Below are 26,512 nucleotides of genomic sequence, written 5' to 3'. Positions count from 1 at the left end.
CTGTATCTTTGTGAGATCCCATCTGCTGGATAACTTGATTCTGCTGACTAAGATAAATTATTCTAAAAGCCATTTCGGCTGCCTGGGCAAAACAGAAGGATGGTGTAGGGATGCAGCTCAATTCCTCAATTGCAGCCAACCGGACTTTCCATTTTCTTATCTTGGAATTCCAGTAGGGGTGTCTTCTAAGAGCTGGATTGTATGGCAGCCTATTATGAGGAAGTTTGAAGCCAAGCTTGCAAAATGGAAGCAAAGAAGTCTATCTATGGGGGGCAGAATCACTCTCATTAATTCAGTTTTATCAGCTTTACCTATCTTTTTACTATCTTTTTTTAAGATCCCTAAAAAAGTGGTGCAAAAGATTGTATCAATTCAGAGAAATTTCCTTTGGGGAGGTCATCATGAGGCCAACAAGATTCCTTGGGTGAAGTGGGACACAATTTGCCTTCCTAAAAATAAAGGGGGCCTAGGGATTAAAGATCTCTAAATTTAATGAGGCTTTACTTGGCAAATGGGGGTGGGAGCTGACTAATAATCAGAACCAACCTTGGGCAAGAATCTTACTCTCCAAATATGGTGGCGGGAAGGAGTTGATCTTTGGTGGAAAGAGCAAATTTTCCTCTCATTGGTGGCAAGACATAAAGGCTGTCTTTCAGCAGCAGCACAACAATAGCTTTATTGATAACCTCAAGTGGAGGGTGGGCTCTGGTACCAAAATCAGATTTTGGAAGGATAAGTGGCTAAGGGATAATTTAACTCTCCAAGCCAAATATCCTAATCTGTACCAAATAAGTAATCAGCAGACCTCTACAATCAATTCCATGGGGGATTTCGTAGAGGATAGATGGGAGTGGAAGCTCATATGGAGGAGGAATTTTTTTGACCATGAAATTGACATGGTAGCAGCTTTCTTGGCTGAGATTGAGATCGCCCACATCCATCAATCTAGCAGGGATTTTCTATTTTGGAAGGCTGACCCTAATGGTCTTTATTTTACAAAGTCTGCCTATAAAGTGTTGCAGGAAGCTGATTGGCTGAGATTGAGATCGCCCACATCCATCAATCTAGCAGGGATTTTCTATTTTGGAAGGCTGACCCTAATGGTCTTTATTTTACAAAGTCTGCCTATAAAGTGTTGCAGGAAGCTGATAATAATGTTAATGAGGACAGGGCATCCAAGATCATATGGAGTCTGAAAATACCCCCAAGAGCAAGTGCTTTTTCATGGAGATTACTCAAGAACAGGCTTCCTACTAGGGCTAATCTCAGAAGGAGACAAGTGATGTTGCCTTCCTATAGCTGTCCTTTACGTGAGTCTGAAGAAGAATCTGCCAGCCATGTTATGTTCAACTGCACTAAGACTAGGAATCTCTGGTGGGAGCCTATGAGATGGGTTAATAGAGTGGGTCCTCTTCCCATAGACCCGAAGAATCACTTTCTGCAATTCTCTCACTGGAATAGGCAAAGCAGCACTGTCAAGAGATGGGAATTTTTGTGGATAGCTTTGTCCATGTCTATTTGGCATCACAGAAATAGCTTGGTTTTCAATAACCAGCCTTTCAACCCAGACAAAGTCATGGATGATGCCTTATTTCATACTTGGTCTTGGCTTAAGTGTGTGGAGAAGGGCTTTCAATCGCATTTTAATTTCTGGTCAACTAATTTGAAGGATGAATTCTCTTAGAGGGGCTGGGTTTATCTTGTCAATTGTATTGCTTTTGGTTTTTTCTAGAGGGGTTTGGCTTTTCATTGCCTATGCTTTTTATTGTTGTATATTTCAGTACACCTAGTACTGAATTTCATATATAATATATTGATTTTTGCCGTGCAAAAAAAAAAAACTTGATTCTGCTGATAGGATATGGTGTAACCTTGGATATTTGGCTAGTAGGGTACCGTCGCCGCCCAACCAATTGTCTTCCCAAAACTTAGTCTTGTCACTACATCCAACCCTCCATGACCTTGCATTTTGCAATGCATCACAGTGTTACGGATTTTGGAAAACTAGCTTGAGGTCCCTCCACCATGTGGATTCAATGATGTCTGCAGGTGCTTCACTAACTCCTCCAGCCACCGTATTTAGACTCCAACACCCGTGCCCACAACTCCTCTTGGTTCTAAAATAGATTCCACTTCCATTTTCCAAGTAGTGCCAGATTAAAAGTGGTTATGTCCTTGATTCCTAGTCCCCCATGCTCCTTTGGACGGCTCACTGTGTCCCATTTGATCCAGGCTATCTTGTTTTGCTCATCTGCACCACCCCACAGGAATCTCCTCTTTAGTCTCACTAGTTTGTCCACCACCTTTTTAGGGGCCCTGAAAAAAGAAAAGAAATAAATAGGAATTGATGTTAAGACCGATTGTATGAGTCATTCTCCCCCCAAAAGAAAGGTGTCTTTATTTCCATTTCGCTAATTTTCTCTCACACTTGCTAATGATAGGGTCCCATGTCTGACATTTTCTTGGATTTGCTCCAATAGGAATGCCAAGGTAGGTAAAAGGAACGGACATCAAACTACAATTGAGGTAATTTGCTGCCTCAGATTTCCACTGTTCTGACATGCCAAAAGCTCCAAAGCTAATTTTGAGGCCTAATATGAGTTCAAAGGTCCTCAGAATCGCTTTGATTACTCTAACATTCTCCATGAATGCCTCACCAAAGAAAATTGTGTCATCCGCATATTGTAGAATGCTGATTTCCACCTTGTTTAAGCCCACTGGGAATCCCCTAAATAGGTTTTTCCCCATAGCTTGTGACATCATCCCATTTAGGGCCTCAACAACAATATTAAATAGGAGAGGTGCCAATGGATCCCCTTGTCGAAGTCCTTTTTGAGGTAGGAACTCGGATGTGGGACTCCCATTTACCAAGACCGAAATAGATGTAGATTTTATACACCCTTCAATTCATTGTATCCATTTGGAGCAAAAACCCATCCTTCTCATCATATAGATAAGAAAATCCCAAGAAACTGAGTCATATGCCTTCTCGTAATCAACCTTGAACACAATGCATGGCTTTTGACTTCTTCTAGCTTCTTCAATCACCTCGTTTGCTATCAGCATGCTATGTAGCATATGTCTTCCTTCTATAAATCCATATTGCCTTTCATCTATGATAAGAGGCATGATCTTTTTCAGTCTGTTAGCCAAGATCTTAGCTACTATCTTGTATATACAACCTATTAGTGAAATAGGTTTGTATTTCTTTAGTATTTGTGGATCCGCCACCTTGGCAATTAAGGCTATGAAAGAGGCATTGCAGCCCCTTGGGAAAATTCCATTGACATAGAATTCATCCAAGAATCGAAGTACGTCAGGTTTAATCATATGCCATAATTGCTTTATAAATCTGAAGTTGAGTCCTTCTGGGCCTGGGCTTTTGTCACTCCCACAGCTCCAAACAGCTCTTCTGACCTCATCCTCTTGAAATTGTTCAACCAACATCTCATTTTGATGGTTGTGTAAGGTCTGGAAACAGATACCATCCAATCGGGGTCTGTGATGATCAGATTCTTGGAAATGCTGTGAGAAGTGTAACCTAACTGCCTCTTTAACTCTTATTGGTTCTTCAATCCAAGATCCATCAATCATCATTCCTTTTAGGCAATTTTTCCTGCAGCTCGCATGCATCATCAAATGGAAGTATCGAGAATTACAATCACCCTCTTTAATCCATCTAGATCTTGCCTTCTGTCTTAATAGGGACTCATGTGATTGAGTTGCTACCCACAGGTCTTCTTGAAGCTGCTTCCTGGACAACATTTCTTGGGGAGATAATTGTCTGTCTATTGTGTTCTCTTCCAGCTTGTTTAAATCTTCCTCAATCTTCTTGTATTTCTTGAAAGTATCACCAAATTGTTCTCTATTCCATACCTTCAACCTCTCCTTTAGCCTTTTGATTTTTTCTTTTACCTGAACAGTTTTCTTGAATGAGTTGTCCAAGAGCCAACAATCAAGAATCCTAAATGGTTTGGGACCCCAATCTACACATTTGGATGACAGCAGAATTGGGCAATGATCTGAGAAGTTCCTATCCAATGTGTATTGAATGGTTCTAGGCCATTTAGCAAGCCATTCTGGAGATATACGAAATCTGTCTAGCTTACTCTTAGCACTCCCATTTGGTCTGAACCATGTGAATTTTCTTCCCACCCATGGCGCTTCTTCCATCTCCAACTCTTCTATCCATTCATTGAACTCGCTCATGCTGCTATCTCCCAGCCCCCTTTGGCAAACACCCATCCTTTCTGCCGGAATTATGATATTATTGAAGTCCCCCAATATGCACCATAGACCCCCAGGGTTTAGGTTTTTCAGCTGCTTATGATGGAGACTGGTGATGTATTGTGAGATTGATCATTTTTCTATTCTCTTCCCCCTTGATAATGTGAAAGGCAAGAAATTGCATTGGTGTTCTTTTTCTTATCCTTGAACTCTGTTCTTTCATTGAAGATTTTTAGTTCCCCTGAATAGCTATTTCAAGTTAAACTTGTTCAGTTATGCTTGGTCACCAAAATGAAGAACGTGCTTACATAATGACATGGATTATTCTTGTGCCTGTATACATTTCTCCTTTGCTATAAATTTGTGTCTTTTTAATTCTTAGATTGAACCCGCTAAAGGAACTAATGGGTAAATAGCCACCATATTTTGAATTGTGGTGTCTCAATTCTTGGGTGCAACTTATATATCTATTGGACAATTTCACTTACTGTCAATTTGTTTTTGAGATGGAATCTAACATAAGATAGTGAAATCAAGAAGCTCTATTGTGAGTTTGATTTTATCTCAATATCTGTCTACTGGCCAAATAGTTTCCATTGTTTTAATTCTTAATGAGATACTTTTTTATTTTTCTAAGCAGGTGAAGTTTTTTTTTTTTTTTGTTGTTGTTGTAAGCAGGTGAAGTTCAAACTGATGGCACATGGCGTGATAGACTTAATAAATGGAGAGAGATCCTTAGTAAAGAACGTTTTTCTGAGCAAGTGGATTCCTTAAATGCCAAATATGTAGTTGAATTCGACATGAAAGAGGTTGAAAATAGTCTTCGCAAGGATGTGGCAGAAAAGGTGACACCCACTCAGGGTACAAGGGCTTTGTGGATAGCTAAGAGATGGTGGCGCTATCGCCCTAAACTTCCTTACACTTATTTCCTTGACAAACTCGATAGTTCTGAGGTTAGTTCTATTTCTATAAACAGAATTATATTGGGATGTATTTCCCTTCTCCCTTTAAGAATATTCATATATCATATTGTCATTAGTATGTACATTATTATGTATAGTTTGGTATTGTTAGTTTCAAGGGAGCATATGCTTTTTTTTTGAACTGCAAAGATAATTTATATTAAAGGGAGCATATGTATATATATAAAGTATGAAATGAAAATATACCTTCTTAATAGGAAGGTGCTGTTTGTCATAGAGTCCAACCAATCAAACAGACTCTGAAGTAACTACAAGTTAATTGGAGATTACAGCTGGCTAAAGATACAGTCCTATAAAATTTGGCTTTACAAAGAAAGAACATAAATACCCCAGATTGTTCCTAATCTCGGGCCAACAAAACCAATTAATTCAGCAGATGGGAGGTTACAAGGATGGGGAGTGGGAGTGGAATTTATCTTGGAGAAGGCCATTGTTTGATAATGAGATACCAATAGCTGTCAATTTCCTAAAAGATGTTGAAAGGTCGGCTACTCAGACAAATAGAAGAGATGAGTGGGTGTGGAAGGCAGATCCAAGTGGGAGATACACGGCGCAAACTGCATACAATGTAATGAGGGGGGTTGCAGTTGATGGGATCCAGGATAGGGCTTTTGAGGAGCTGTGGAAGTTGAAGATACCAATCAAATTTGCAGTATTTGCATGGAGGCTACTTAAAGACAGACTGCCTACTAAACTAAACTTACACAGGAGACAAATAGAGATATTGGATAGGAGTTGCCCATTTTGCAGAAGAAGCGGAAGAGGAAGCAAGACATTTGTTCTTCCACTGCAACAAAGTCATTCCTATTTGGTGGGAATCATTATCCTGGGTGAACAAGTCTGGAGCTTTCCCAAAAGACCCAAGACAACATTTTCTACACCATGGAGATATATTGGGTGATGGCAGCAGGGCTACTAGGTGGAAATGTTGGTGGGTGGTAGTGACTTGGACTATTTGGCAGCAAAGGAATAAGATGATATTCTCCAACGAAACATTTGACAGCAACAAATTGATTGATGAGGCAGCTTTCTTGTTGTGGACATGGCTGAGGCATTTGGAGAAGGATTTCTCATTGCATTTTAACCAATGGTCTAGTAACTTTAGAGAAGGGATAGTGTATTAGTAAAGTATAGAACCATAGATTAGCAGCTTCTTTCACTAATATGGTGTGGCTTGGCTGTGGTTCCTAAATAGACTTAATTTAGTCTAATCTGGAACCAGTAGCTTGGGCAACAAAACAATTGTAATTTAGTACCCCTGGTACTCAGTTATCTCTATATATATATATTTATTTATTTTTGCTGATAAAAAAAAAAGAAAGAACATATAAGTACAGAGTATTGAGTCATTAAGTACCTGATTTTAGTATTCACTACAACCACTGGTCTTCTAATATTAGTGCAGCTTTTTCCAGCAGTCATGTATAGAATTTTTATTTAAGCATATAACTGTAGCTTGTTACTCTTTATCAGTTGCTGGCTCAGAGATCTATTTTAATCTCGAGCCTAACACTGATTATTATCTTGTATCTTTTAGTACCCCTGGTACTCAATTAATATAATTACTATTTTTGTTGAAAAAAAAAAATTAAGTACCTGAGCTAATCAAGTTCTAATTATAGAACTTATTAACAACTATTAACTTCGGTAATAACTATAGTTGTTCACTAATAATCTAGCATGTGCTGCATATGCTAATGAATCTTGACTATCATGATAATCTAGATCAAGACTAGTGTTTCGGGGATTATCCCAGACTAGATACGAAAAAACCAACTCACGGCAGGAAAATCGGCAAAAAAGATAGAACCGGCGTAGGATATACGACTGGCACAAAAGCTGAATTGTCATGGTGACTCGACCAAGAGCGTAGGATCTCCAACGCAAATAAGGACATGACACGTGGCACAAAGACCCTGTCTACAATTATTATAAATAGGAGAACAATAATCGAATGTAACCAACCAACTACGGTCATTTTAGCATAACACACATATATACAAGAAACACTTTTCTCTGTTTGTGTCTCTGCTCTCTCTAAATTATTAATCTTCTATACCTTGTGGCGAACTCCATAACAATGGGTAGTTGATGAACACCCTCCCCCAACCCTTTTTTTTTTGCTCAGCTAAAATAATTATATATATATATATATATATATATGAGTACTAGTGGTACTAAAGTTACATGATGAGATTAGGTAGACAGTTGGTTCCTATGACCAGACTTAGATCAGTCTGAGAAGGAACCGAGCTAGTCACAATGTAAAATACTACACAGATCCAACAACTGCTATCCTCTCCTAATTACAAAAACCTTCTCTTAGGTTACTGGACCATTGGTTGAAGTGCATTACAAAATCTTTCTCCATAGATTTGAGCCATGACCAAACTAGGAATATTGCATCGTCCATCAGCTTGCTTCCATTGAAGGTTTCATTTAAAAAAATTATCCTATTCCTTTGCTGCCAAATAGTCCATGTTAAAGCTATCCACCAGCACTTCCATCAATTGAATTTTATCCCTCCAACCTTCCTATTGCCATGCTGCAAAAAATGTTGCCTTGGATTTTGCGGGAAAGCTCCCGAGGTATTCACCCTCCCCCAACCCTTAACCCTCCAAGGCGCCTTTTAAGGGAAAAACTGTGAGGTTCATACCAATGCTAAAGTGGACAATACCTTGGATGCTATGACCCTAATTATGTAATGGACTTGAGGTTGGAACAACTAGTATTCTAGCAACACCTATTAGAAATTGATACAAGACTTATTACAAATCTTTATGTAAAATGAGAGAAAATAAAGAGGGATAGTTGACTGAAACTGTGTATCAGAGTACACAACAGATGTGTGTTTATATAGGATAATTACATTAATTATACATAAATAGAGGATGCTATATTTCCTCTAAATCAAAGATAATAATATTCCTATAAACTCTAACTAATACTAGAATCAGAGTATTAACTCTAATTTCCAACACTCCCCTCAAGCTAAAGCTTAAGCTTACCAAGCTTTAGCTTGTTACAAGAAAATTTATTCTCAACAAGAAACATAAAACTTGAGCTCCACTAAAAAGGACAATAGTTTGAATGACAATTCTGGGATGTTGGTGAAGTTGGAAAATATTGCTAGAAAGAGAGCTGGAATATTCATCAGCCTAAGAAAAGCAAGTTCTGACTTTCTTAAAACCATCATTTGGAAGCTTCAAACCAATATTTGAGGACGACTCAGGGAGCTTGATGAAATCGGGGAATATTGCTAGGAAGAGAGAGCTGAAATATCCATCAACCTAAGAAAATTCAAAGCAAGTTCCGATCTTCTTAAAACTAAGATCTGGAAGCTTGAAACAAACTATGGAAACCCAAAATTATTCAAACTTGAAAAAAAGAGGAAATAGTGGCAAAAACGCACAACCAGCGAAGCACAAAAGTCACTGAGAAACACGCTGGAAAAGTACAGCACAGAGAAGCAATTAGAGAGTTTTTCACTGGAAAATGAGCAGCGAGTTGAAGGTGGTTGACGGAATACATGCTGAAAAAGGATGGCAACAGGATAGGCGACTGAAAAGTTCTTTGCAACAACACAAAACACGTAAAAAAAATGGACTGCACAGTGCCCAAAATCGAAAACCAAACAATACCTAAAAAGGTACAAAACAATGATGCAAAAAAGGAGTTTTTGCCCAAACAAGTCCGATGGAGATGAAACTTTAGGGACAGAGTCGCGTTGGGTAGGCGACAATGTTGTTGAAACCGCAGCCAGAAAAGGTGCTGGACGTGCCATTACGCTTTGGCGGGCGAAGCTGTTTGGCTGGCATAGGAAACACACATGAGAGCACGTCTGATGTTAGATGGGGACGCTGTCGAAGGCGTTGGGTAGATCGGCACTGGGTGCTCTTGATGGTGTGTTTGTCGTCTGGAAAGTTTGCTGGAGGGATGGCGGCCGCTGGAAAATGAAGCAGAGTTTGCTGTAAAAGTGAGGTGAGTAGAAGGGCTCACCGGAAGAAGGGCAAGGGGAGAAAGGGCTCACCCAGGGACAGTGGCTCCCCGGTGGTGGACGGTTTTTGTTATTCCCCCAACCTGACTCTAGATACCATGTAAAATGAGAGAAAATAAAGAGGCATAATTGACTGAAACCGTGCATTAGAGTATACAATGGATGCATGTTTATATAGGATAATTACATTAATCCTACATACATAGAGGATATTCAGTTTCCTCTAAATCAAAGATAATAATATCCCTATAAACTGTAATTAATACTAGAATCAGAATATTAATTCTTATTTCCAACACTTTACAACATATGAAGGTAAAAGGTTAGTGAGTAATGTAACTGATACAATCCTGTTTGATGAAGATTCACGTCGTTGACCATACATTTCTATTGCATTTTTGTCTTCTTGATGTTTGGTTATATGATGGGAAATGCAATTTTTGAAATCAAATTAGTAGTTATAATGGCTGACTATAAATATGAATGTTGTAGTCTCTGTTTTCTAATTATCACGTGAACAGTGAACTCCCTATGTATAATCATATTTTATGCGCATCAAATTTTTGACAAGTTTGGTTAGGTGGCAGTTGCTGAGCTATATTCTTTTGGACAGGTAGCAGCCGTTGTCTTTACTGAAGACTTGAAAAGATTGTATGTGACGATGAAAGAAGGTTTTCCATTGGAATTTGTTGTAAGTTACCTCGTAATTGTTATTGCTGATCAGAAATCTCAAATATCTCGCCAAGGTTCTCCGGATGGTGTCCCTTCATGGACATCTGTTTGATTAACATAGCTCTTATTTGGTAGGTTGATATCCCTCTTGATCCGTATATGTTTGAGATTATTACAAGTTCCGGAGTTGAAGTAGATCTCCTTCAGAAGCGACAGATCCATTATTTCATGAAGGTTGTGATTGCATTAGTACCTGGAATACTGATTCTCTGGCTTATAAGGGAGTCTGTAATGCTTCTACACATTACTAACAAGAGGTTTCTTTACAAGAAGTATAATCAACTCTATGATATGGCTCATGCTGAAAATTTCATCATGGTAAGCTTTTGATGTACTATAATCTGTGGGAAACAGACCACAAAACAAAAATTATAGCATATAGTTGATTTTTTCATAAAATATCAACACTGTTTATTCTGTGTAGCCATTGAAATATTCTTGTAAATACTATCACCATATGACAATTTTATAGTGAAAAGGAATTTCTTTTTAAAGAAAAAAGATATGTAAACTAACATTATTCTACTATTTTGATGGATCTATTGTTAGATTTAGTGTTCTTTTTTTGGACAAGAGAGACGCATGTTTACTTCAATAATCAATTACCGTAATAATGCTTTCCTCCCCTGAATTGTTAAAGGCTTATGTACAAATTGAATCCAGCATCTGCTTCTTATTTGGTAATTTATTTTATCTTGCTCCTTTTCTACTGGTTTTTATTACTAGTTATGTTCCTCTATTTGGTAGCCAGTTGGAGATGTTGGTGAAACAAAATCAATGTACAAGGAAGTTGTGTTGGGGGGTGATGTCTGGGATCTTCTTGATGAGTTAATGATCTATATGGGAAATCCTATGCAATTCTATGAAAGGGATGTGCAGTTTGTTCGGGTAAAACATTTGATAATTTCATAGGCAGTTATCCTTCTCAGTGCTATGTTTAAGTGACATCATACGATGTAAATTGTTTGCTGAGAAAGCTCATTGCAGGGTGTTCTACTCTCTGGACCTCCAGGAACTGGAAAAACACTTTTTGCCAGGACGCTTGCAAAAGAAAGTGGATTACCTTTTGTATTTGCTTCAGGTGCAGAATTCACTGATAGTGAAAAAAGTGGTGCAGCTAGGATCAATGAGATGTTTTCCATTGCTAGGAGAAATGTAAGCAACTAAACCATTGTTACTATTTTGAATATCTGAATTGTATATTCTAAATGCCTAAAGGGAATGTCCCCTTGGGATATTTATATTAATCAATGTTTAATTACAGTAATAATCTAATCCCTTAATTGTAGGGATAATAATCAAGCTAAATCAATTACATAAAAATAGTAATTAGGAAACTAAATCAATAACGTAAATAAGGAAACAATCATAAAATTAAATCTTAACACATATCTCAACACTCCCCCTCAAGCATGAGCGTATAGATCATATGCATCCAGTTTGGAACAAATGTAGGATGTCCTCGGCCCTCTAAGTGACTTGGTAAAAATATCTGGTAGTGAGTTTTGCATAAATTATCTTCTCTTGCATAAAGTGACAACCAATTTCAATTTTTTTCGTGGAAGACCAATAATTATTCAAATTGAAGGCAAGACTAATGCATCTGGGATAATTGTCGGGACTAGTGCTTCTGGGACATAAATGGGGCTAGTATATCTAGGACAAAGACAAGGGCCAATGCATCTGGGACATAGACAAGGGCTGTCTCTTTCTCTCTCTTTTGTTCTCTATATATATGTAATTCTATAATCAATAAAGCTAAGCAAGTGAGTGAACTGTTTTCCTCACAAAACTCATTCTTCAACTAACATGAACTACTTGAAGATGCTTGCCAATAACCTTCTCTTGAACAAAAAACAAATCAAGCTCGATGTGCTGAGTTCTGGAGTGTGAAACAGGATTATGTGCTAAGGAGGCAGTGCTGAGGTTGTCACAGAAGATAACAGGAGGAGCATGAGGAACCTTGAGCTCAACCAAAAGAGACTGAATCCAACTCACCTCAGCTGTAGCAAGAGCTAAACTCCTATACTCTGCCTTCGTACTGGATCTGGCCACCACTGATTGCTTTTTAGACCACCAAGATACCAAATTAGGACCAATAAAAATGGCAGCACTAGAGGATGACCTTCTGTCATCTGGATCAGATGCCCAGTCAGCATCACAATAGGCATGAATAGAGTAATGTGACACTGAGAAATTAGGTTGCATATTCAAACCAAAGTTGAGAGAGCCTCTAAGATACCTAAGTATTCTTTTGACTTCCATCCAGTGCTGTTCAGTGGGTTTACCCATGAACTGGCAGACTTTGTTAACTGAGAAACTAACTACTTCTGATCTTGTGATAGTTGCATATTGTAAAGCTCCAACAACTGATCTGTAGAGGGAAGGATCAGAGAAGGATTCATGTCCTGTTTTTGTTAATTTACAGTCACCAACAATGGGAGATGAAATAGGACATGAATCCTTCTCTGATCCTTCCCTCTACAGTAGTCTTAGCCAATATGTTTCGAATATACTTTGACTGAGTGAGAATAATGGAACCATCAGGCTGAGAACTGACCTCAATGCCTAGAAAGTAATCAAGATCACCCAAATCTTTGAGAGAGAACTCAGAATTGAGTTTGGAAACCAGAGACTTGATAGAGGTTGGATTATTCCCTGTCACTATAATATCATCTGCATAGACCAGCATGTAGACTACAGTAGTGGATTCAGAGAAAACAAATAATGAGGGGTTGCACTTGCTGGATTTGAACTTGTAGTTGAGAAGTGTGGTTCTGAGTTTATCAAACCATGCTCTTGGGACCTGCTTGAGGGCATAAATAGCTTTGTTAAGCTTGCAAACAAGCTGCTTGTTGGAAGCTTCAAAGCCCGGTGGTTGAGTCATGAAGACTTCCTCCTGAAGGATGCCATTGAGGAAGGCATTATTCACATCAAGCTGCTGGAGTTTCCACTTATGAGTAATAGCAAGAGTCAGAAGAATTCTGACAGTAACAAGCTTGATTATAGGTGAGAAGGTCTCATTGTAATCATACCCAAGTCTTTGATGAAAGCCTTTGACAACAAACCTGACTTTATATTTGTTAACTGTACGATCAGGGTTTTCATTGACCCTGAAGACCCATTTGCAACCAATGGGAGACCTGGAGGGAGGTAAAAGTGTGCATGAAGCTTTTCCCAAAGATGCCATGACGTATTGCATCCAACGAGATGAGGAAGAACGACATTAGAAATCGTTGATTGAAGCCAAGAAAGAAGAAACTGATCTTGCTTTTCCCAGTTTAGATACTCCTTCAACACAATTCCAGCATTGCAATCGGCAACAGTATCAAACCGCGATGGAATGATCGGAGCAACCAGAAAGTACGACAAACCATGACCTTTAATGACCGGCTGAACCTGATTACACCAAAGAATGTAACTGGAGTTTGTGAGTTTCGTTGGAATAGAATGCGAAAATGAAGCCGGAGAAGGTGTCATTGCCGGAGATGATGACGGTGGAGGAGGAGGAAATGAAGCGGAAGCCATGAAAAACTAGTCAAGTATCAACCTTGCTCTGTATACCATAATATATTCAGAGAAAATGAAGAAAGAGATAGAGAAGGAAAGGGTGATTGTATTGATAAAATCAACCCAACTAACAACAAATTACAAAGCTGTTTATATAGACAATTACCCAACTGTAGCTGTCAACTAACCTTGAGTTTTTTTTTGTTTTTTTTTTTTTGAACTGCAAATATCATTTATATTGATAACTGAAAACTGAAAGTACCAGAGGTACTACAGGTTATATATAGAAATTACAACAAAAATAGCCATATAGGCACCCAGCCAAACCAACACATACAACCAGCCCTTCCTAAAGATTTAGATAAAAACTAAAGACATTGCTGAGGACCACTGTGTGAAAGGGACAGTGAAGTCCTTTTCCCACCCCTTCAGCCAGGTCCACATAAGGAAAAGAGTGTTATCTGCCAATTTAGATATATCAAAGGATTGGTTTTGGAAAATAATATCATTCCTGACTTTCCAAATTGATGTTGTAGCTGCCAGCCACCAGATTTTCCATCTTCTACCAACAGCCCGATTTCCTACAGTAGGAGCATGTTGAAGAAAATTATCCATTGGTCTACAATGGATGGTCCTGTCTTCCTTCACCCAGGATAGAAATTCCCACCACAAAGGTTGAATTTTGTCACATGTAAAGAATAAATGGGGAGCAGATTCAGGCTTGCTGTTGCAGAAAGGGCACAGGTCATTATTAATAAGGATTTGCCTCTTGGCCAAGTTGTCCTTAGTGGGTAGTCTATCCCATAACAATCTCCAAGCAAAGGACAGTGCTCTCGGGGGGATTTTGATATCCCAAAGTTGCCGGAAAGCCAGGTACTGGACCTCGGAAGACTGCTCATCTTTTAGAAGTTGGTAGGCCGATTTAGTAGAGAAGTTGCCACTAATGTCAGCTCTCCAAACCCAGGTGTCATTGAGATTGCTATTAAACCTTGAGTTAGTTCCTAATAGAAAAATAACTAAGGAAAGACTTAGGTTAACATAACCAAACAGAAAAGAAAATATACTATAGTTGGGCGAGTAAGTATACTCTCCTATAGAGATAGGTCAGTGGAAGCCATTGGTGAGAGAGACAAGAACCAAAAAACACAACAGTACTTGTGCGTCAGAGATCTTTAGGACAAACAAAGATCGGATTTGGACAGATTAGGCTGGCGAGTCTGTCTTTGATGTCGCCGGCAGAAAAGGATGTTGTCATGCACCATCACTCCCCGATGGAAGGTTCACATTGGGGCTGTTTGGTGCATAGAAGAAAAGGCGTTTGAGAGCGCGTCAGAAGTCGGATGCCAATGTCATGTCCACTGCCATGTAGATCGGCAAAAGACGAGTAAGGTGATGGGGTCACTGGTTGAAAATGTCACCGAAGCAGTGGCAGTGGCAGTGGCGGTTTGCAGCAGAAAATGTTGTTGAAGCCTAGAAAGCAAAATCAGAAGAAAAATGATAGCTGGAAAAGGTGCGTCGAGTATAAAGGTCACTAGAATGTGGAAATAGAAAGCCCGAAGAAGGGAGACAAACGAAGGATAACGATTTTTCGTTATTCCTCATCCTGGCTTTGATACCAACTTGAATATCTAAATTGTATATTCTAAATGCCTAAAGAGAATGTCCCCTTGGCTGTTTATTTGTAGTAATCAATGTTTAATTATAGTAATAATCTAACCCCTTAATTATAGGGATAATAATCAAGCTAAATCAATTACATAAAAATAGTAAATAGGAAACTTGATCAATAACGTAAACAAGGAAACAATCATATCAGAATGATATCTTAACACGTATCAGTAACATATCTCAATAGATCCTTCCAAAGTCCAAGTAGTGCTTGAATGACCAATTCCCCAAACCACGGAGGATGTTTGGGGATTTTTGGGACTCACGGGTTATTACCATCGTTTTATCCACGACTATGGCAAGATCGCCCAACCCTTGGCCATACTAACCAAGAAGGATGACTTCTTTTGGGGGGAAGAACAAGTTCAAGCTTTTGACCACCTCAAGCATTGCTTGGATCATTCCCTGTTTTAGCCTTGCCAGGTATTACTAAAGATTTTTTCATTGAGTGTGATGCTTCTTGCTGTGGCATTGGAGCTGTCTTGATGCAAGATCACCAACCAATTGCCTATTTTCGTAAGGCCCTGTCCCATGGTACTCTATCCAAATCAGTGTATGAGGAGGAAATTATGGCTCTCGCTTTGTCTGGTCAACATTGGAAACACTACCTTCTTGAACGCAGCTTCGAAGTCTATACTGGTCATAAAAGTCTAGCACTTGCTACAACAACATCTCACAACAACAGACCAGCAATGTTGGTTGTCCAAATTAATGAGGTTCCAATTTGAGGTCCTCTACAAACCTGGTCTTGAGAACAAGAGAACAAAGCTGCAGATGATCTTTCTCGTAAATCCACTGACATTGAGCTCAATACCATTTCGGTTTATCCTTATTGGGTTGATTTCCCCAAACTGAGAGGAGGTGAGTAATGATCCTGTTCTGAACCGCATCAAGGAGACGCTACAGCTGGATCCATCTTCGATGCATGAGTATATACTTCGTGAGGGATTGATCTTCTTCAAGGGGGACATTGATGCTTTCTTCCAGTTCAGTTCTGATTCTCATGATGCTTACTGAATTTCACGATCAAGCAATTGGCGGTCACTCAGGTTTCATGAAGACTTATAAGAAGATTGCTGCTACTTTCTTTTGTAAAGAGATTTAGGGAGAAGAGAGAGAGAGAGAGGAAAGTGTTTTTGTATTGATGAGGATTCAACCCAACTATAGATTGGGGAATGAAGCAGTACATATAGGCAGTTGCATAACAAAATGATAAAACTGTTGACAGAAGTACTTATAACTGTCTTACAGAAAATTAACCTTATAACTGTCTAACAGAAAACTAAGTAAAAAAAACACTGAGAGAGTAAAATACTAATCTCTTATACCCCTCACAAACTCAGCAGTGGTTGGCAGAATGCTTTTACTTGAAAGATAATAATCTGAATATTATTGTAATTTTATTTTTCAAAGAGTGAATACAAGACTTATTTATAAGCTGTCAGCGACCTAATTAAGGAAAGAAATAAAATGGAACAAAATCTGTACAAATAAAAAAAAAATCAAATTTGTACTAATTACAGAATAAAGTCTGTACTAATTATGGAATGTATCACAACACTTTTTGACCACTCTGAGTTTGCTCCTATGCATTACAAAATTGGAGGGAGATAAAGCTTTGGTGAGGATGTCAGCTCTCTGGTCTGCTGCTGGAACATGGACAACTTGACACTGTTTGCTGAGAACCTTCTCTCTGACAAAGAACAAATCCAGCTCGATATGTTTGGTGTGAGAGTGTAGAAGAGGGTTGAGCAAGGGACACAGTACTCATATTATCACAGAAAATAACTGGTGGAGCATGAGGAACTTTGAGTTCAGTCAGCAGGGACTGAATCCAAGTTACTTCAGCTGTTGCCAAGGCTAAACTCCTGTACTCTGCCCTCTGTACTGTACCTGGCCACAACAGATTGCTTTACAAAATTGGAGGGAGATAAAGCTTTGGTGAGGATATCAGCTCTCTGGTCTGCTACTGGAACATGGACAACTTGACACTGTTTGCTGAGAACCTTCTCTCTGACAAAGAACAAATCCAGCTTGATATGTTTGGTGCGAGAGTGTAGGAGAGGGTTGAGCAAGGGACACAGTACTCATATTATCACAGAAAATAACTGGTGGAGCATGAGGAACTTTGAGTTCAGTCAGCAGGGACTGAATCCAAGTTACTTCAGCTGTTGCCAAGGCTAAACTCCTGTACTCTGCCTCAGTACTGGACCTGGCCACAACAGATTGCTTTTTGGATCACCAAGAGACAAGATTTGGGCCTAAGAACACAACAGCCCCAGAGGTAGAGCTTCGATCATCAAGGTCTGAAGCCCAGTCAGCATCGCAAAAGGCATGAACAGAGTAGTGCTTTGTAGAAAAATTGGGTTCCAGTTTCAGCCCAAAATGAAGTGTGCCCTTTAGATACCCGGGGATTCTCTTGACAGCAACCCAATCCTGTTCTGTTGGCTGACTCATAAATTGGAAAACTTTATTGTCAGAGAAACTAATTTTTGGATGTGTGATAGTAGCATAATGTAGAGCACCAACCACAAAACGATACAAGGTAGGATCAAAAAAATCCTCAGAACCTGTTTTTGTAAGCTTGCAGCCACCAACCATAGGAGAAGAAATAGAGTTAGCTTCATCCATAGCTGTCTTTGACAAGAGATCCCGAATGTACTTGGACTGAGTGAGCATGAGAGAGCCATTAGGGCGATGATTCACCTCAATACCAAGGAAGTAATCCAAATCTCCCAAATCCTTGAGTGCAAATTCAGAATTGAGGTTGGTAACTAAAGACTTGATAGCTGTTGGGTTATATTACCCGTGACAATAATGTCATCAATGTAGACCAGCATGTAGATAACAGTAGCATTATCTGAGTAGACAAAGAGTGAAGGATCAGATTTGCTGGACTGAAACTTGTGAGCTAATAGTGTGGATTTTAGTTTGTCAAACCAGGCCCTAAGGGCCTGTTTTAACCCATAAATTGCCTTGTGTAACTTGCACACAAGCTGCTTGTTTTCATTCTCAAAACCTGGAGGCTGCTGCATATAAACTTCTTCTGTTAAAACACCATTTAGGAAGGTATTGTTGGCATCCAGTTGCTGTAAGCCTGTAACTTACACTTGTTGGTGACAGCTAAAGTGAGTAGGATCCTTACAGTTACTGGTTTAATAACTGGAGAAAAAGTCTCATTGTAGTCTTTTTCCATTTGTTGATGAAAGCCTTTGGCTACAAGCCATGCCTTGTACTTATTAATAGAGCCATCTGGATTCCCTTTTACTCGAAACACCCACTTGCAACCGATGGCAGACCTGGAAGGAGGTAACTCAACCAAAGACCATGTACCATTGCAAAGTAAAGCATCATATTCAACCTGCATAGCTTGCTTCCAAGTAGGATTAGAGAGTGCTGTTTTGACATTCTTAGGTTCGGCATGTGCTAGTAGTAAAGTGGGATTGAGTCTAGGCTTCACTATGCCAGATTTGGCCCTAGTGCACATGGGGTGCACATTATCCTCTCTCGCCAACCAAAATCATCAGAAATGGATTCTGCAGAGGTGGATGGTGAAGCTTTAGATGTATTAGAGGAAACCTGACCAGGGGAGGGTTGAGGCAATATAGGTGAAGGTTGAGGTAATATAGGTGAAGGTACAGTTGGAGAAGGGAAAGCAAAAGCTGCTGACTGAGTTGAGGTGGTGGCAGCAGCTTGTGCTATAGGTATAGGTAAAAACAGAAATGGGATTGGTAGGAGTAGAAGGTGAAGACGTGGGTTTGGGTGGGAAAAATAGGTCAGTATAGGGAAATCGATCCTCATTAAAGAACACATCCTTTGAAATATACAAGCGGCCATTTGCAGCAAGACATCTATATCCTTTATGTGACATAGAATAGCCCAGAAAGATGCATTTCTGAGATCTAGGTTCAAATTTATAGGTGTTATAAGGGCAAAGCAAAGGGAATCAAGAGCAGCCAAAAACTTTTAGAAACTTATAATCTGGAATTTTGTTAAACAGTTTCTGATAAGGGATGTCACCATTCAACAATGGAGTGGGGAGTCTATTGATTAGATAAACATTAGAGACCACAACATAATCCCAAAAAGACAGAGGCAAATGAGCTTGAGATAGAATAGTGAGAGTCATTTTTATAATATGACGGTGTTTTCTTTCCACCACCCCATTTTGATGATGGGTGTGGGTACATATAAGTCTATCGATAATACCTTGATTAGCAAGGTACTTGGAAAATGGTCTATATTACCCTCCCCAATCAGACTGGACAGATTTAATAAACTTACCAAATTGAGTGCGTACAAGTTGTTGAAATTGTTTAAAAACAGAAATAGTTTCAGACTTTGCTTTCAACAAATGCAGCCATGTGAATCAAGTATGAGCATCCACAAATGTAACATAGTAACTAAAACCATTTTCAGAAACAGGGAGCTGGGCCCCAAAGATCAGTGTACACTAAGTCAAAAGGTGTATCATAAACAGTAGTGGAAGGAGAAGATGGTAATCTGTGTGATTTACCAAGACAGCAAAAGGAGCAGAATTCTTTCTCATTTTTATTGATTGAACGAAGATTACACAATTTGAGTACATTATTCAAAACCACATTGACAGAAGAATTAGAAATTACAGTATTAACAGAAGAGCATAATCTGCATAGTGGCTTACAATCAATGATATGAGTGAGAGAGGGAGAGAGAGAGGGAAGGAGAGTGTGAGTGAGAGAGGGTATGTGAGAGGGAGGAAGAGGGAGAATGAGAGAGAGAGGGTCTACGTGAGAGAGTGGGCTAATACCAATGAGCGAGACACAGCGAGGGAACGACCGAAAGATGAAGTGCCGCCGGAAGCTAGTGAGTCGGAGTGGAAAACGGTGAAGTCGAGGAGGACTAGATTTTCGCGCACACAGTCGCATGGAGGGAAGGGCCGTCGGCATCAAAGAACTTGATGGAACTGGAGGGACGATGTAGACATCACCTCGTTCTATTTCACCAGCTTCCCAGAGGAGGTAACAAAGACGGAGCTCTGGATACACTTTCGTCAGTGGGGGGAACTGAAAAAGATCTTCATCCCTAACCGGAGGAACAGAGAGGGGAAGCGTTTTGGTTTTGCTCGTTTCAAAGGTGTAGCAGACAGGAGGAACGTCGAAAAGGAGCTTGATAATAGCTTCATACGGATTGGTTATTGGGGTAAGTAATAATATCTTCATCCCTGACCTGAAAGGGAAGTATGGGTAAAAGGTATAAGGTGAGTAATGATAGGGTGAATTGGGGTTCCGTTTGGGGTAATTGGATTGGTTATTGGCTTGGGAATTGGGTTGGAAATTAGGTTGGGAATTTGGTTGAGAGGGCTTGGAGGAGTAGCTTGCATCATTTCTGTACCAGCAATGAGAGGCTTTGTGCCCAAATTTATGACAAATCTGACACTGAACATCAGCGAATGTGCCATGCCCTCTCCCACGAGCTCTATCACGACCACCTCCACTGTACAAACAGCCACCATCAGCCCTCCCTTGATTACCATACCCAGAATCATAGTGTGAGGAGGAGTGTGTGTTACCCTGAGTTAGATGAACCTGAGGTTTAGAAGCAGAATTGGAATTCGAACCCTCAGCAAAATTCAACGAGCCCAAATTCTTCTTCTGAGACTTTTCAAATGCTATATTCCTCAGCCAGTAGCATAGAAGTGACATCATGCAGACTTAGAGGATCATGCGAATTGTTTAAAATAGTACAAATTGTGCGATAATCATCAGGCAAACCATAAGGAATCAGGTCGATGTGAATGCTCGTCAAAATTAAGTCTCCAATTGATGCGAAGAATTGTTGTTTGCGGAAGCCATTTTCAGAAGCAAGGATCTAACCTAGCTCTTTGAACCATAAAGAGATTTAGGGAGAAGAGAGAGGAAAGTGTTTCTGTATTGATGAGGATTCAACCCAACTATAGATTGGGGAATTAAGCTGTACATATAGGTAGTTGCATAACAGAATGATAAAGCTGTTGACAGATGTACTTACAACTGTCTAACAAAATACTACCCAAGGCTATGAGGTCTTCTTGGTCATGGTTGATTGTCTCTCCAAGTACACCCATTTCTTGGCCTTGAGGCATCCTTTTTCTGCTAGAACCGTGGCTGACAGTTTCATCAAGGAGGTGGCAACATTACACGGATTCCCTATGTCTATCATAAGTGATTGCGACCCCTTATTTCTCAATAAATTTTGGCATGAGCTATTTTGTCTTCAAGGGGCAATGCTATGTATGAGTACTTCATACCACCCCCAAACTGACGGTCAAAAGGAGGTGGTAAATCGTTGCTTGGAAACTTTCGTCCGGTGTTTCGCTTCAGAACAACCGACCAAGAGGTATTCTTGGTTATCTTGGGCGAACTTTGGTTCAACACATCCCCCCATTCTTCCACTGGTTCATCACCCTTTGAGGTTGTCTATGGTTGCAGACCTTCTTATGTACTTCGTTACTTGATGGGGGAAACTCAGGTGGTATCCGTTGCTACTGTGCTATTGGATAGGGAGGAGGCATTGCGGCAGTTAAAATTCCATTTGAATCATGCCCAACAAACTATGAAGTGTTATGCTGATTCACATCGCCGCGATGTTACTTATTCAGTGGGTGATTGGGTCTATGTCAGGCTTAAACCTCATCAACAATAGTCTGTTGTTCGCTGGATTGGTCCCAAGTTGTCATCTCATTAGTTCGGCCCTTTTTAGGTCATGTCTCGCATTGGTGAAGTGGCTTACAAATTGCAACTTCCGAATTCAGCCTGCATTCATCCTGTCTTCCACGTCTCAGCTCAAACACTCCTCGAAGCATGGTTCTGTGCCTGTAGCTTTACCTCAAGGTTGGGAAGTGGTTGCCTTTGACCCGCTTGCATCTGAGGCCATCTTGGCTTCTCGAGAGAACAAGCGCCAAGGACCAGCAACTTGAAATGGCTTATTTTTTGGAAATCCCAACCCATAGAGGAGGCAACTTGGGAATTTGCTCATTCAATCAAAACAAGGTTTCCTTCTTTTTGCCTTGAGGACAAGGCAGATTTTAGAGAGGGTGGTATTGATAGGAACCTGTCTCAGACCAAGTCCTTTTAAGGTTTATTTCCGCAGGCCCAAAAGGGCAAATGTGTCCCAGGTGAAAAGAAGATAGTTAGAGGTGAGAGAATGTGAGTGGGGGTCTGTAAAATGGGAGAGGGTGAGGATTGTAAGGGTTATGGAAGGATTTGAATGATAATTGGAGTCTAGAGAATGTTAGATTTCAACTTAAAACCAATTGGTACTAAGTGAAGTTGTCGAACAGATATATAAGCTGTACCCCAAGAACTGAGGCAGGTGATGTGGGACTTCTAAGCTTTACCTACTGAATCTCCTTGCAGATCTCTATCTAGATTTGTGGTCTCCATTTTTTTTACTTTTGTTGAATGGGATCTCCTTATGCAGACCTTGTTCAGTATCTTTTCGCCTCCATGATTTCTATTTTTATTAAATTAAAAAGAGTGTTTATTTTTAACAAGCTTAAAACATAACAACTTTAGTTTGAGGGAGTGTTAGAAGTCTATGTGGTTGATGTATAAATACATTTAACGTTCATGGGCATTAGTGTGTAGGAAGTTGCATCACTTATTATAATCGTGGGCAATAGTTTCCACTAAATCCATCAGGAGTCTGTATTATATGGATGATATGCAGAACCTTACTTTGTATTGAACAATAAGGCATTCCCATCTCTAAAATATTATGTTCTATCTTCCTCTAAATTCTACATTTATTTTAAAGGATTTGATAATGATAAGAAAACAATACCTGGGAATGTGCAGTTTATGGGGTTTCATTGGCCATGTGGTTGGAAAGGAGTGCTTATATCTTTTAGGGCTCATTTGCTTTGTGATAGAATTGTCATGTGTTTACTTTGGTGTTCAGCACATGGCTTATTTCAGGGGTTCAGTATTTCAGAAATTCAAAGTGATCAGAGAGCTCTTTTGCACTAGTTTTATAGTTCTTTGGTTTCTGTGTGTTTGTTATGATTTCCTTTTCTGATCTGAGGATTCCTTACCGTCCATCTTTTTGTATTGTTTTCTCTTTCTAATTCTTTTAGAACTCTTTGATAAAAGTAGATAGCTATTGGAAAACACATTTACAATGAGATAATTTTTACAGGGTTTTATCCTGTGAAAGTGAATGGTGTTTTGAGGTAATGATTGTTCTTTATTTTTCTGCAGGCACCTTGTTTTGTATTTGTGGATGAAATAGACGCTATTGCTGGAAGACATGCTAGGAAGGATCCACGGAGAAGGGCAACTTTTGAGGCTCTTATTGCACAGCTTGATGGGGAGTAAGTTTTCATTTTAAAAATGGGAGGTTATATGACATTTGAAGATTTTGCATCATTGAAATCAGAATCAATTTCTTGTTTGTTGGTTTGATCCCTCCCATGAAGAGGATTAGATTTTATCCCGTGTTCCTAAGGCTTCTAACAGAAAGTGGAGGGTTTGGTGGATAGCAGCAATAGTTTCTATTTGGTATTATAGGAACGACATGATTTTTAACAATCAACAGTTCTCTATTTCAAAGCTGGTGGATATCGCTATTTTTAGAACTTGGTCCTGGTTGAGGGGATGGGAAAAGGGCTTTGCTGTTCCTTTTCAACAATGGTCCTCATCCATGTCTCTTGCCTTCACCTAGTAAGGGAAGGGTGGCTGGATCTTGTATTGTTTCCTGTTGGGGAGGTTTTTGTAGGCTTTATTCATTAGCCTAAGCCTATGGCTTACTTTTGTATCTCCGTAGTACCTCTGGTACTATTCTATTATAATATATGATATTTTTGGCCGTTCAAAAAAAAAAAAATATAACTGTCATATAGGTTGAAATTTTATTGTGACACCTAATTCAGGATTAACAAATTTTTGGTGTGACACAGTGATATGGCCACAAATTAGGATTATCATATCTAAATTTTAAATTATTTAGTTTATCTTTTTTTATCTTTTCCTCTCTTATAAGATTTTATATCAGAATTATGATTTTAGATTAGATTTTTATTTTATTTATTAGGATAATTAGATTAGATCTTTTTAGTTAGGATTCTCTTTATTTATATTTTATCAATCTTAGAACATGTGTTTGAACCTAATTCAACCCCAAAAGGTAACTCATAGGGTGAATGTCGCTCTCAACTTATATACTCTATCTTGACACTATCTCTAGCCAATTTGAGACTTGGGTTTTTCCCAATAATTAACTAGGATCAATTAGGATAATTGTTAGAGTAGAAAATACTGAATATTATTCATTATCAACTGTGCAGGGATTCCTCCTTTTTATAAAGGAGAATTACATTTGGTGATTTCCTAAAATATGGAAACTAAATCCTAAATTAGGGAAATAAAATATAACAATAATGAATTACCTAAGATAGGCTAAATTAAAAAAAGGAAACACAATAATTACTAGTTAAACAGGGAAACAAAATAAGTACAGAATCAAACTTATTTACAGGAATATTTCAGGGAATCAAATAGAGATTTTATCCTCTTTGGCACCCTGTCAACATTCCCCATCAAGCTAGCTTGAAGATATCTTTCACAGACAGCTTGCTGGTTATGTTGTTGAAGAGTTTCTTGGGTAATCCTTTTGTTAAGATGTCTGCTGATTGGTCTGGAGTGGGAGCATAAGTAATACAGATCTGTTCCCTTTCTATCTTCTCTCTGATAAAGTGTTTGTCATCTTCTACATGCTTGGTCCTATCATGCAGGACTGGGTTGTGTGCAATAGATATTGCAGACTTGTTGTCACAATACAATTTTATTGGTGGGGAATTGAAAACCTTCAATTCTTGTAGAATTTTTTCCTCCCACAACACCTCACAAATGCCATGAGCCACTGCTCTAAACTGAGCTTCTGCACTGCTTCTTGCCACAACACTTTTTTTCTTCTCTAGCTAACCAAATTTCCTCCAACAAAGGGGCAATAGCCTGATGTTGATCTTCAGTCTGTTATACTTCCAGCCTAATCTGCATCAGCGTAGGCTTCTACCTGAAGGTGCCCACATGTTTATAGAGTAGCCCCTTCCCAAGTGACCCCTTCAAGTATCTTAGGATCCCGAAAGCTGCCTTCAGATGTTCAGGTCCTGGTGCATGCATAAACTTACTTACCATGCTTACAGCAAAAGTTATATCAGGATGCATGTGGGATAGATATAGTCTTCCCACCAATTGCTGATATCTTCCTTTGTCCACCATATCCTCAGTTTCAGCTGGTTGCAGTTTTATGTTGGGCACCATTGGTGTTTCAGCAGCTTTGCATCCAAGTAATCCTGTTTCTTTTAAAAGATCCAGAATATACTTTTGCTGGTTCATAAAAATACTTTCCTTAGATCTTGCAAATTCAATTCCAAGGAAGTATTTTAATGGGCCAAGCTCCTTGATTTCAAAAGCTTTGGCAAGTTTCTCCTGCAAACCTTTGAACTCCAAGCTATCATCACCTATGAGGATAATATCATCCACATATACAATTAAAATAGCAATCTTATTGTTTGTTGAATGTTAATAGAACAGTGTGTGATCAGCTTGGCTTTGGATATAACCAAGCCCTTTTACCACAGTTCCAAACTGCTCAAACCATGTTCTTGGAGATTGCTTCAGCCCATATAGTGACTTCTTTAATCTACACACCTTATTTCTTCCAAATTCTCTTCCTCAAATCTGGGGGGAAGACTCATAAACAGTTCTTCCTCAAGTTCTCCATTCAAAAAAACATTTTTTATATCCAGTTGATGTAAAGGCCAATTGAGATTGGCAGCAAGGGATAGAAGAATCCATATAAAATTAAGTTTAGCAACCGGAACAAAAGTCTCCTGATAATTTACTCCTTATGTTTGGGTAAATCCCTTTGCTACTAATCTAGCCTTGTACCTTTTTACACTTCCATCTGCGTTGCACTTAATGGTAAAAACCCACTTACACCCGACTTGTGTTTTTTTTATCATGGAGTAGGTTTACAATCTCCCAAGTTCCATTCTTCTTAAGTGCATCCAACTCCTCTAAGACTGCTAATTTCTCGTTAGGATCATCTAGTGCTTCCTCAATGTTTCTAGGCACAAACAAATTTGTAATTTTAGAGGTGAAGGCTTGGTGATTTTGTAAAAGGTTTTGGTAGGAAACATTTGGAAATGAGATGGTTTGTGCTGGGTTTGACTGGTTTTTGGGTGCAGGCTCTAGTTCCTTTCTTAAGGGCTATGGGCAAATTAGTATTAGAAGTGGGAATTTCAGTATTACCTGGAAGTTCTTGAGGTATTTCTGCTAGGCCATCTTCTGGGATTTCTGCAATGGCTCATGAGAAGACATTCTATTTATGAGATAGGCTGCTGTTAAGACAGCATCCCCCCATAAGTACTTTG

The 26,512-nt window shown here is 39.2% G+C and overlaps 1 protein-coding gene across 1 annotated transcript in view; it reads left to right on the top strand.

Moving 5' to 3' along the window:
* Positions 1 to 26,512, top strand: part of LOC100819005 (ATP-dependent zinc metalloprotease FTSH 12, chloroplastic) — a 66,276-nt gene that overhangs the window by 13,648 nt on the left and 26,116 nt on the right. The window contains exons 4-9 of the mRNA XM_003530358.5: positions 4,906 to 5,180; positions 9,821 to 9,898; positions 10,015 to 10,257; positions 10,687 to 10,827; positions 10,927 to 11,094; positions 23,337 to 23,449. Coding sequence (XP_003530406.1) covers positions 4,906 to 5,180; positions 9,821 to 9,898; positions 10,015 to 10,257; positions 10,687 to 10,827; positions 10,927 to 11,094; positions 23,337 to 23,449 — 1,018 coding nt within the window. The remainder of the gene's footprint in view (positions 1 to 4,905; positions 5,181 to 9,820; positions 9,899 to 10,014; positions 10,258 to 10,686; positions 10,828 to 10,926; positions 11,095 to 23,336; positions 23,450 to 26,512) is intronic.

This window comes from Glycine max, chromosome 8 (assembly GCF_000004515.6).
Source record: "Glycine max cultivar Williams 82 chromosome 8, Glycine_max_v4.0, whole genome shotgun sequence".
Classification (NCBI taxonomy): domain Eukaryota; kingdom Viridiplantae; phylum Streptophyta; class Magnoliopsida; order Fabales; family Fabaceae; genus Glycine; species Glycine max.
This window is presented reverse-complemented; position numbering and strand designations above follow the sequence as displayed.